Source organism: Silurus meridionalis, chromosome 6 (assembly GCF_014805685.1).
Source record: "Silurus meridionalis isolate SWU-2019-XX chromosome 6, ASM1480568v1, whole genome shotgun sequence".
NCBI classification, from domain to species: Eukaryota; Metazoa; Chordata; class Actinopteri; order Siluriformes; family Siluridae; genus Silurus; species Silurus meridionalis.
In genome coordinates this window covers 19,202,822-19,216,028 of record NC_060889.1, presented here as the reverse complement: position 1 = coordinate 19,216,028, position 13,207 = coordinate 19,202,822, and the positions used below count along the sequence as shown (strand labels likewise).

General features: G+C 38.4%; 1 protein-coding gene across 1 annotated transcript; it reads left to right on the top strand.

Annotated features, from left to right (window-relative positions):
- The first annotated feature begins 733 nt into the window (after positions 1-733).
- gc2 (guanylyl cyclase 2) lies at positions 734-12,508 on the top strand. Its single transcript, XM_046852809.1, is given in 21 exon segments — positions 734-970; positions 1,687-2,538; positions 2,642-2,946; positions 4,287-4,641; positions 4,757-4,841; positions 4,990-5,086; positions 5,163-5,288; positions 5,375-5,455; positions 6,640-6,816; positions 6,965-7,121; positions 7,298-7,447; positions 7,583-7,731; positions 8,156-8,319; positions 8,438-8,457; positions 8,460-8,629; positions 9,679-9,853; positions 10,021-10,119; positions 10,212-10,306; positions 11,385-11,470; positions 11,556-11,644; positions 12,372-12,508. Coding segments are annotated over 19 exon segments (3,342 nt in total). The 5' UTR covers positions 734-970; positions 1,687-1,775; the 3' UTR covers position 11,644; positions 12,372-12,508.
- The last annotated feature ends 699 nt before the right edge of the window (positions 12,509-13,207 follow it).

Here is a 13,207-nt window from a genome sequence, read left to right as displayed (position 1 = left end):
AATCATAATAATAACTATTACTTTTATTATTATCATCATCATCATCATCATCATCATATTGTACATTTACAGATAATCATGAGTAGTCACCTACTGAAAGGTTTTACCAGATTGCTTTTACAGTGGTACACCCAGTGATCTGCCAAACATTGTTTGCGTACCTGCTCTATCCATATTCCACAGCTAATAGGTCTGTGTGCCCCTGCCTGCCTCCTCAAGCTTTATAAGGACATTGCGTTTGCAGGCACTCATGCTAGTAGGCCATCTGGCTCTGCCTTAAGTTGGTGATTTCACATGCTCCACAGGGAATACACTTTACATGTTTCCAACACAACTGCAACAATAGATACTAATAGGATCATCTAGTTTATCTGAAGGATCAACTCAACTGCAAGACCATTCCAATGCAAGACCACTTGCTAAATTAAGCCACTTGATAATATATACTGATAATAGCATAAAACATAACACTTTATTTGTTATTAAAGTGTTTTGACACATAACATTGTCTCACTTAATGTCCTTTAAATAAACAGTAAAATGTTATCTTGGCTATTTAGAGAATAATGGCATTGCAAACTTCACTTTAAAATAGAGTGAATTAGGGAGTACTCTGCAGTAAATAAAAACAGAAAGAAAGGAAGGAAGAATCAGTTGGCTTAAAATTGGATTTATATAATCTTCAGGTCATTCAGTTGAGGTCAGTTATGGCGTCACTTCAGGAAGAGGAGACTTGAAGAGGATTAGAAATGTAACCTAATGCTGGCTGGAGGCCTCTGCAGCACCAATGGCTTTCATTTTCATGCATTTTTCATATTAAGATTCATAATGAAAGTAAAACTGTACCAAAAGAGCTTCTCTTGGATTTTAATTCATGTGAAATATTGGTCTCCTGCAGGATTATGCTTCATGGTTGAGGACAATTCACTACGCAAATGATCATGCAAATTTGCTTTATCAAATAAAATTGGTAAGTAAACACCAATTTAGATATATGCTAACGGATGCAAATGAATGAATTGATAATGGCACAAAGTAATATATGGTAAATGAATTGCAGTGGGCAAAATGGGAAATTTAATTTAGTAACCTTCAAACTTTGAAAATGGTGATTGGGTGTGTAGATTTATTTCTAGTATACCTAGATGCATCTCGTAGAAAACAAAACCCTCAGCAATATCTGTCACATATTTTCAAATAACTTTGTAACAGAATGATCAGGTTTAATGTGCCTGTATTTTTTACTGAAGAGGGATTAGAATCAACACCACACACATAATTACATAATCCTTCTGTTGTTTTATGTATGTATTGTTAGTTCTATAAGCAATGATGAAGATACAAGACATATCTTAATGTGCTTTGACAGTTTCCAATCACGAGCACTCTAATGATATGCTTCAGAAATATATAAAAAAAGTAATTAAATTCTTAAATAGATTTATACTTTAATGTCTCAGATCATTATCTAGTTATAGGACATAGAGTACACTTAAAAGGATTGTGCTGATCCAACTCTTACCCTTAATCACTCTATTACTTACCACGACATGGATCTGGATAAGTGTTATTACAGCACATGTATAGGTAACAGTTATATGTAGCTGATTTTCTCAGGAAATGAACTACCTATGTAGAACTATTTTCTCCCACAAAAAACACCTCTTCGATTTTCTTTTGGCACAGAACTATGGATAGGCTCCAACTATGACATCTCTAATGTGACACCTAATGGGCTTCAGTGCACACCAACCTTCCTGAGCCGTAGCCCTGAGATGCGACGGCAGCTCTGTGCCTTCTACAATTTTCCACCAGAATGGGCCAGCCGAGGACTCCAGACCAGGGATCGATGTTCATTTTATCCCCATCACTATGGCCATCTCTCCTCCTGTTCTACTTGGCACTTCTGGGCCTCTGTAATTTTTTTGTGCCTCCTTTATCCTGTGTCTAGTGCTGCTGCTATCTTTCGAGTAGGGGTTGTTGGGCCATGGTCCTGTGACCTACTCTTAGCCAAAGCTTATCCCAGTGCAGCAGCACGGCTAGCTGTAAGTCGTATCAACCAGGACCCATTCCTCTATTCTGGGGTCACTTTTGATTATGTCATCCTGGATGAGGATTGTGAGACATCACAAGCTCTCTCCCGCTTCCTTAACTACTATGTGCAGGCATCTGCCTTTGTTGGGCCGATCAACCCAGGTTACTGTGACACAGCATCCTTGCTGGGGAAAAGCTGGAACAAAGCCATGTTTTCCTGGTCATGTATCGATCATGACCTTGATGCCAGACACAGCCACCCCACCTTGGTCCGCACTATGCCCATGCCCACGCGTGTTTTGCTGCATCTCATGCGGCACTTCCGCTGGGCTCATGTGGGTATTGTTTCCTCTAGTGATGACATCTGGGTAGAGACCGCAATTAAGGTTGCCAATACTTTGCGCAGCCATGGTATGCCTGTTGGTATAGTGGCATCTGTTGGGAAGGACATGGCCAGTATGCGAAAAACTCTATCGAAGGTCAAGAGAGTGCAAAACCTTCGCTGTGAGTTACTGGTAGAAATTTACAGTAGTATAAATATTTTAGTTTTCCCCTTCTCTTGCCAGATGTCTATCATTCATTTTATCTTACTTTCTCTCCATTCTAGTGGTGGTCCTCTGTATGCACTCAGTCTTAATAGGGGGTAAAGATCAGCAAATACTTCTTGAGATGGCCCATGATATGCAGATGACAGATGGCTCCATGGTATTTGTGCCCTATGACACTCTCCTGTACAGCTTGCCCTATCAGAACCTTTCTCAATATATCCTTCCAAACAACAGCAAGCTGCAGCACGCTTATGATGCTGTGCTTACAATCACTGTGGAGTCTCCAGAACGGCACTCGTTTTATCAAGCTTACATTGAGGCACAGACGGGTGGAGAGCTTCCCAAGAACATTAAACCCCACCAGGTGAGAGGACAGTGAGAATGGGTTGAAAAAGTCACTTAAGCTGGGGAAGTTCTTAAAGTATTTATGTTTATATTTATATAAAGATAAAGATAGTGTTTCAGCATTGGTTGATTTCCTCGTGTCTGTCATTCAGCATAAATATAGAAGTAGATTTTATTTGTAAGCCGTTTTTAAATAGAATTTATGTACACTGAACTAAATGTTAAGGACAAATAGTAGCATAATAAGAATAGCCCTTAAAAGGCATATCATAAAATACTGCTTTAGTTGGTGGCGAGCGTTGAAAATCAAAGGGGTGTTGAGCGGTCTCAACCAAATCTGATAGTGGCATGGATGCCCTATAATCTTTTGTCAGACAGTAGGTAGGTGAAGAGTTGAGTGGGAGAAGTTATGCTGATGGCCTTGTGGATGCAGTGCTTATGGTAAGAAATTTTTAAATTGAAAAGAGAGACTGCAAAGATTTTCTTAACTCACATTCATCACAGTGACAATACTACACAGATAACTCTGGAAACTATATTGATTACCTGTACAAAGTGGTACTGATTGACGTGGTTTGCTCTCTTTATCCTTATCATGTTGTGATTACACTACTGGTGGAATTGAGAGTTCAGGTGAAGTTATTCATTGACTTGCTCATCAGGGGTAAATACACGTCACTCACCTTAACTCCTTAACTCAATTCTGTAAAGATGCTTTGAGACAATGTCTGTTGTGAAAAGTGCTATGGAAATAAACTTGACTTCACTTTACTTGACTTTATACCAGGGAATTGGAAAAGCATTCAAGAGTGTCTAACAGATTTCTAAAGACAATAACCATCTATTTTGGTTTATCAGCATTAACAAATGTAAAAATTTGCCCCTCTGTGTTCTGGAAACCTCTCCCCTTCCTTTCTGTATGTTTCTCCTTACTGAGGATATGAAGTAGTTTGGTTTGATTGGTTACCTGTAATTGGTGATATACTGCTCTTTATGTGTTTAATGACCAGTTGATTAGCGCTCTATACAATGACGGTTGTGCTGGTAGTCACTGGGAATGAGGAAAATGATTTCTTTGGCACAGTTATGATGGTGTTCAAAAACAACTGCCTGGTTCAAGTAGAAGAATGTACTTATTGTAGACATTTTTTTGATGAAGATAAAAATGTGTTTACAATACAATGTACAATTGTAATCCAGACATATCAGAGAAAATTGCCTTGCTCAAGAGTAAACAATATTTTTCTGCCAGCCCTAACCACTGCACTACTATTGCCTGTGTGGTTTAAATTTTTTGGTGTTGCAAAACATGTCTCAGATTACCTTATAATGCTCCTAATATTTTTTTTTATCCTACAGGTGTCCCCACTGTTTGGTACCATTTATTCTTCCATCCTGTTCATGGCCCATGCCATGCAGAGTTTAAGAGCGTCAGGACAGATGATGTTTGGTGATAATCTGGCCCAGCATGCACGGAATCTGACCTTCAAGGGCTTTAGTCACCCTATTCGCACAAGCCATTCAGGCTTGGGTGTACTGGATTATTTGGTGCTGGACACAGATGGTTTATCCTGGGAACTGAAGCCTTGCTACCGTATAGAGATGGAGTCGGACAAGGTACACTTCCTTGGCCATTCGATTCACTTCCCACAATCAGGGCCTCCTAAGACTGACTCCCGGTGCTGGTTTACACAAGGAATCATCTGTAGTGGAGGTGAGAGGGCTCAAACAAACAAACACACATACATGCGCACACACACACACAGACATGCTGGTACCTAGATCCATGACTTTGGCTTAGCCCACAAATTCTTTCCGTCTTTCAACAGGTGTGGATCCTTTCCATCTGATTATTTTCTTCTTCTGTGTTTTTCTACTAATCTTCGCTTTTGTTGCTTCTGTTTACTTTATAAGGTAAACTCATATAGTAATTTAGTTGTTTCTTGTTTTATCTAAAGTGTAGCCTAAAGTAATAGACATTTTTTAATGTGAGTTGATTTACACTTGATGCTGATTTTTGCTGAATCGTCATTGACGTGTTTCATATTGTTATGTCTCCCAGACGAAGACTCAATCAGATTCAGTTAGTCCGAGGCCCAAACAAAATCCTACTAACCTTGGCTGATGTCACCTTTATCAACCCATCGCTGAGTAACAAGGTAAATGTTCCAGGTTTTTATTCAGACACAAAAGAAAAGATTTACACTAATGACTGACATACCTTCTCAAATCCAGAAAATGAGTTTGGAAGAAAGCAAGACTAGCGATACCAGAAAAAGCATCTCAGAACGCAGCCACACCTCTCCTTTCTCTAGTCAATCTCCAGCCACCTATGAAAATTCAAACGTTGCCATTTTTGAGGTATACCATACTTAGGGGTTTCAGAAAGCTAAAACAGAAGTTTGAAGCTTCTAAAAACTCCTATTTATTAACCTTATCGTTTGCAGGGAGATTGGGCTTGGCTGAAAAGACTTCCTCATGGAAACTTTCAAAGTATCAACCCAAGTACCACTGATGTGTTTGAACTGGTGAGTCACTGCCAGATTTTTCCATTTCTGAACACTTAAAGTGGGAGAAAAGTGAGTCGACTGTAAATCAGTGAGGACAGTAAATGCCTTTTTTTTGTCAATTAGATACAACTGTACGTTTGACCCTGTCGCTGATTCACCACTGTTCCTTGGACCACTTTCAATAGATACTGACCACTGAAGAACAGGAATACCCCACAAGAGCTGGAGTTTTGGAGATGCTCTGACCCCATCATCTAGCCATCACAATTTGGCCCTTATAAAACTCACTCAAATTCATATGCTTGCCCATTTTTCCTGCTTATAACACATCAACTTTAAGGACAAAATGTTCACTTGCTGCCTAATACATCCCACCCACTAACAGGTGCCATGATGAAGAAATAATCAGTGTTATTCACTTTACCGGTCATAATGTAATAATATCATAATGTCATAATGTTATGCCTGATCATTGTTTATTATTTGTTACTTAGCTTACTTCTATCCTTTGGTTCAAACACATGAATGTATATCTTAAATGGCCACTGGATGGACTCTGGATCATCACAATCCTATGTATTAACTTAGCTAAATATATCTCATTACAAAAACATCACCCATATACAGTATAATATTCCATTCAGAAAGGATGGACATTCATTTGAAGTCGTCCCGGTAACCGCTACGCATTGCTGTAAAGCATACTACACTGTTCAAGGAAGACTTTTCACTAAACCTAGAGTGGGATTGTGCCCAATCAGCCTTATTGATGATAGACACTGGTGTTCGAAAGAAAAGGCCTGGCATACAGATTGTGTTACAATAAATCAAAAAGGTGTTCAAAGAGCTTCTGCAGCAGACAAGATTCTCTGAAGGTCACTTGAGTTCCTCCACACATGCCTTTGTAAACCATATCTTTATGGATCATACTTCGTGCAAAGAACCACTGTCATTGTGAAATAGGTTTGGGCCCCATACCCTCACTGAAGGGGAAATTAATGTGAATGTGCAGATATACATTTTATATAATTTCCAACTTTGCATCAGCAATGTTGTGCAAATAGTTTGAAACATAACCTTAGAAGATGCTTGTTAGTTTTTGAAACCCTTTTTGAACCTCTTTTAACATGCCTTATCTCATTTCCATCTTCTTGGCATGTTAAGTGATTAATTTAGCATTTTAATTCTATCTTTACCTGCAGATGAAAGACATGAGGCATGAGAACGTTAACCCTTTCATGGGCTTCTTTCATGACTGTGGCGTCTTTGCCATAGTGACTGAATACTGTTCACGTGGCAGTCTGGAAGATCTGCTGCATAATGACGATGTTAAACTGGACTGGATGTTTAAATCTTCCCTCTTGCTGGACCTCATTAAGGTATTACTCTTTATCAGACATGAATTAAGTAATGTTTAGGAGAAAGACCACAAGCTCAAAGAACTTGATTTGATGTAAAAAGAAAAAAAAATTTGTGTATTTACATTATTTCAATACATTTTTGTGTGTAAATGTTCTTGGCATACAGGGAATGAAATATCTCCATCACAGGAATGTGTGTCATGGAAGGCTGAAGTCGAGAAATTGTGTGGTTGATGGCCGCTTTGTGCTTAAAGTGACTGACTATGGCTACAATGAAGTGTTGGAGTCCCAGAGGTTCCCATATGTAGAGCCACAACCTGAGGGTGAGTAGGTGTGTACATAGTGAACTCTTTTATCTGCTAATCTTAAGGATGCAGATACTGGTTCTCTATGCTATCCATACAATTCCCTGCTTCTTGCCTGGACTTGTTCGTGCTTCTGTATATACCACTCTGTGATTTGTTTTCTTTGGATGTGATGACTTCTGGACAATACACAGAGCTGCTGTGGACAGCCCCTGAGATTTTGAGAAGTTCCTTTCCAGGGCTGAAAGGCAGTCTGGCAGGAGATATATACAGCTTCTCCATTATCATGCAGGAAGTGGTAGTGAAAGGGCCACCTTTTTGCATGTTAGAGCAATCTGCTCAGGGTATGTTACCTCCTCTTGCAATCTGCAAGCTAATGTTTAATACAATATAATTCTTGATTAATTAAATAAGACTAGTGTCCTTGATTCGGTTGGGTTCTCAATTCCTTATATTACACTTCTTTGTGCTCACAACAGAAATTGTTCAGAAGGTGAAGAAGCCTCCACCATTGTGCAGACCCACTGTTTCTCCAGACCACGCTCCTCTTGAATGCATCCAGCTAATGAAGCAGTGTTGGAATGAGCAGCCTGAGAGGAGACCAACATTTGATGAGATTTTTGATCAGGTGGCCCACCTTTTCACATTGACTCTTTTCTGGAAGAGGGTGGGGCTGAATAAGTTTAATATTTAGTTTTCATTTACCTGAGAAGATTCAGGTGCCAATCACATGTATTTGGGTATTTTTGACAGTGTTTTTTTTTTTTTTTACCTCATTGTATTACATTTAAAATGTATATCTATACAGAGTATACTGATTTTTAGATTATTTTAAATGATGCCAATAAAAGAGCAGACACATTCGATATTTTGTGAGATTATAAGAATATAAGACATCATATATGTTGTAATACAATATATGAAAAAGTTTTACAAGAGCAACTTTAACTAGATTAAATATCACAATATATACAATTTAAAATTTTCAATACAGTGTACAGATTTTTTTATTATTTGCCAGAACTTCTAACCACTATCTCCCCTTACCTCAGTTCAAGAACATAAATAAAGGAAAGAAGACTAACATAATAGACTCCATGTTAAGGATGCTAGAGCAATACTCTTCTAACCTGGAGGAACTGATCAGGGAAAGGACAGAGGAACTGGAGATTGAGAAACAGAAGACTGAGAAACTGCTCACACAGATGTTGCCACCGTGAGTAGAATAAATAAAACATACTACTACTGTACACAACTGCTAGACTCCTCATATCCCACCCCAACAATCTCATGTTCTTATTGTCTGTTCTCTTCTTGTTGTACCTCTGCTCCAGGTCAGTGGCTGAGGTTTTGAAGCTGGAAGCACAGTGAAACCAGAATATTTTGACAGCGTCACTGTCTACTTCAGTGACATTGTTGGCTTTACAACAATTTCAGCCAACAGCGAGCCAATTGATGTGGTGGACCTACTTAACGACCTCTATACACTCTTTGATGCAATCATCAGCAACCATGATGTATATAAGGTATCATAATTTTTGGCTAGAGAGAGATGCTAGTATGCACAGTGGTTATACACTGTATATGAAAACACTACCTGTCTAAATGTATTCTTACACCATAGTGGAAAAACCCTGCCACAATCCTATCTTACACCTTTTCTTTAAAAGGCTAATTACTTACTTATGGCTGGTTCTGATTATATAAATTGGTGCATTTTGTGTTGCCCTATTTGCCTTAAAACTACTTATTTTTGTCAAAATAAATAGTCATTTTAACCTGGATAAGCACCAGGGGAGAATAGGATCACTTCCTATAGGTGTGCACACAAACTAAAATATTCCAACATAGTCATAAAGTAGCATATGGCACAGTATTTGTAATAAATATTGCTAAATTACACTAATATTTTCTTGAACGTTCTCTTTTTTCCTCCAATTGTTCTTGGTGCAAACAGACATGCCTGTCACACAAATTCACCTGCTTGAACATCGGACAACCTTAGCTTATGGAAAGGAGTATTTTTAGGAACAGTTCAGCCCCCTTAAATCTGAAATATAAAACCACCTTCTTGATTAGAATTAGTGAACCATTGGTTTATTATAGACCTGTCCATAAGTGAATTAATTTATAGGCTCAATGTAACAATGCTTTAATGATGCTTTAACAATGCTTTAATGTTAAGGGACACAGGACCAAAAACTAACCATTGTACAGATGGGTAGATTTTACAAAGTTTATCTGAGCTTACTGTAGTACGTGGTACAAAGTCATCCCATATCTTGATCTAGGGCTCAGCTACTAGAAAAGAGGTGTCTAAGTGGTTACAGTGAATGGATTGTTCCAACACTAGCAGTAAATGTTAATGTACTAGCGATATGTCACAGGTTATGCATTATTCAAGGTTCTAGATTGTCTTCAGTGCATTAGCATTAAGTGTTTGCACAAAATAACTGATTTCCTTTTCAAACCTCATATATCTTGATTGTATATTTACTGATTACACCCTCTTACCCTGTATTTGATTTGTATTTATATGACAGAGGATTTTATAACCCATAACTCTGACATCCAGGTTGAGACAATAGGTGATGCCTACATGGTGGCATCAGGTTTGCCTGTGCCTAATGGGAACTGCCATGCAGCTGAGATTTCCAATATGGCTTTGGATATCCTCAGTGCTGTGGGGACATTTAAAATGAGACACATGCCAGAAGTACCTGTCCGAATCCGAATAGGACTTCACACAGGTCGGACAACTTTTGCTCTTTTTTTTTATGAAATATGCAGCTGCAAGTAAATGTGTATATTTTTTATACCCACACATATTATATATAAGGTGAATATAAAATGTACCACTGGTCATTTTGATCATTGTGGAAATACATAACAGTAGGTTGTGTATGTCCTTGTGTAGGTCCTTGTGTAGCTGGTGTTGTTGGCTTGACTATGCCCAGGTACTGTTTGTTTGGAGACACAGTCAACACAGCATCTAGAATGGAGTCTACAGGGATGCGTGAGTTCAAAGACATCTAAATCATTTGATTTTTTGAGGTTCTTTCTTTAGGTTTCGACCCCGTACAGAACATGATTTCCTGTTTCCTACAGCATATCGGATTCATGTTCATTCCAGCACCGTTAAAATCCTGATGGCATTGAAGGCAGGATATAAAGTTCAATTGAGAGGCAGGATTGAACTTAAGGTAAAACCCAAGACACTTTGATCAGAGATTTGGTAATAGAAACATTTATTCAGCTGCAGTGAATGACTTTCTTGTTTATAAAGACAGTTGCATTCCATGGCCATTAATTATATTGTGGCAGCACCTACAATTGCAACCTCATAACAATATGGTACAGTACCAGTTTGTTCCTGAGCTCCAGCTACAGTCTGTGCAATGTTGTCATTTAGTTTCCTCCAAGTCCTGTGGTTGCCTGACCAGTCACAAAAACATGCAGCAGGCCAATTGCCAATACTAAATTGGTCCCTAGAGTAAATGATTTTGTGACTTTTTTTTTTTTTGAGTGTTTTTTCAAATGCACACAACCAAAATCTGTTCCCACATTAAGCCCAGTGTTCCCTAAGATAAAAGATAGATGAAATGGTTACTGAAGATAAATAACACAACTATTCCTATTAAAGAAGCAATAAATGTACACCAGTCACATTATTAAGAAATGTATTCTTGCTAATTGTTCATGTGTCATCATTGCAGTGAAACAGGTCATGAGCTTATTTACTGTTCAGATCAGATTTCTGAAATCAAATATGATTTCAAGAAACATTTTCTAGAGATTGCACAGTACAATGCACTCTAAATATTACGAATGGTTAAAAATGCGAATTAACTTATTGATAAGAGGTCAAAGGAGAATGGGCAGACTCTTTTGAACTGAAATGAAAATCTATACACAAGTAAATAGTTTTCAATTTAATTAAATGTTATTTATTTTTCATTTTCCACAGTAAAGCATTTTAGAATGCACAAAGACTTCCGTAGAATTCCATACTGACTTCCCATTTTATCAGCCACAAGGCTAAATGTGTAGTAGAACATTGAGGGAATCTAATTGGCAACTAATTGCATTTATTTATTTATTTATTTATATGTTAATTTTTATGTTATTTCTTGTCATTATAATGTACTTTTTTTTTATTATTAGTTTGTTCTTTTAGTATGGGTCCTCATTGGTGTATGTGGCTGGCAATCTTACTTCTCTGTTCCTTTGCAAACAATTAATTACTTTTACACTGACGCTCTAATCTTCTCTATTCCACAGGACAAAGTTACAGAAGAAACCTACTGGCTAATTGGGAAAGAAAGCTTCACCAAACCACTACCTGTCCCACCTGAACTAAAATCAGGGTAAGACTGGGCCAGCCCATGGCCTGTGACCTGGCAGTGTGTCTTTGTGTCTTTCTTGTTCATCCTTTTCAAATATATTTTGCAGGCAAATGGCACATGGCTTGCAGATGGAGGAAATAGCTGCATACAAGAGGCGGAAAGCGGAGAAAGAGCTTGCAAAGAAGAATAACTGAGGTAATGTTATGCATGGAGAATGTATAACATTACTGAATGTGGTGTCTGGGATGGGAGACACGGGACACAATTAGCACATCTGTGCCATTATATTTAAACTACATTCTCCAACTATGAATTAACTCAGTTCTTCTACTTTCAAGTTATGTTTCTCAAGCTATAATCTGCCAGTTATAATATTTTGTGTGTGTATCTGTGTGTACTGAATACCTTACAAAGCTGATCGATACAGAAGCTGGCGCTGAAACTCCTTCAAGGATAATAATGAAGATCTTCCCCACCTCAGTACAAAGACTGCAATTGACGTGAAAGAAATCTTCATAAAACACTGATGCAATGTGATCATTTGGTAGATTTTAACCCCTCTGTTTTTGGCACTCGAAGATGCATGATTTGTGCAGTCAAATATAGCAGTTCTATTTGCTCTCTTCTTTCAGATGGCATTGCACGCTTCTGGTATGGATAGCTGTGAATGTTGCCGGCTTTAGAAAACCGGATGCCTGGCTATGTTTGGCATGCAGATGTGTCTATTTGTGTTGTCTGTTATGTTCTATAGCTTTCTAGGGTTCCATATATAAATGACTGAATGTAAGGCCTAAATTATATAAACACATATTAATGCTTAATGATCAATGTGTGTTAATACATGTAAAACTAATGAGTGTGTTTAACAAAGTGTTTATGTGATTAGGCTGATGTACACTCTTTATTCTGTGATGTTTTTCAGGCCTGAAAATAAGGATTTCAAGTTGATGCTTCAAAAGGCAGTCAGGAAGATATCTGCCGTGCGCCAGGTGGCCCAGGTTACTCTGGCTGATGAAGGCAACATCATGATACACCATCACTGACAACCCTCCACCTGTGCTATTTTGACTCGTGTGCTCGAGACAAAAACTCCATGCAGTTAATAAATGATACCAGGAAGTCCTTTTTTTACATTTCAGCCTTCTTTTTGTCCTCAACGTGTTTTCAGCTCTGGGTATATACCACAGCCTGTTGTTGGGTTGGTGCGTCTCTAAAATCAGAACTTCTGCTTTATTATTAATGACTCCTGTTCGAGTCTGAAATGACGTTAGTGATTTCGGGACTGAATGAAGTTTAATGCATTTTTAAACAAGCTACACATTCCTACTAGCAAGTCAAGTGCTGAATGGAATATTCCAGCACTGGCTTTCCATCTCGGACCCCATCCGGAGAGATTACAGGCCTATTCTGAATTTGAAGAACTTTTGTGACGTGAGCCAAAGGCACATGAGGAAATAAAATGATCCGCTGGGAATCATTGCTCAGCAAGAGGAGGATTGGATCAGCAGGAGAGAGATAGACAGAGACATCGACAGAGAGACAGAGGACTGAGGGTAAGAAGAGGTTGGATGAGGGGATGAAAGACCTGTGTTCTCTCCATTTGCATACAAATTTCAAACTCTGGTTCCTATCATCTATAGAAAAGAACGCCTGAAGGGAAACTTCCAAACCAGATCCTCTTTATCCTGGCCAGACACCATAAACCTTGATGGAATAATTAGAGCTTAATGAACTACACATAGTGTCCATATCTAAACG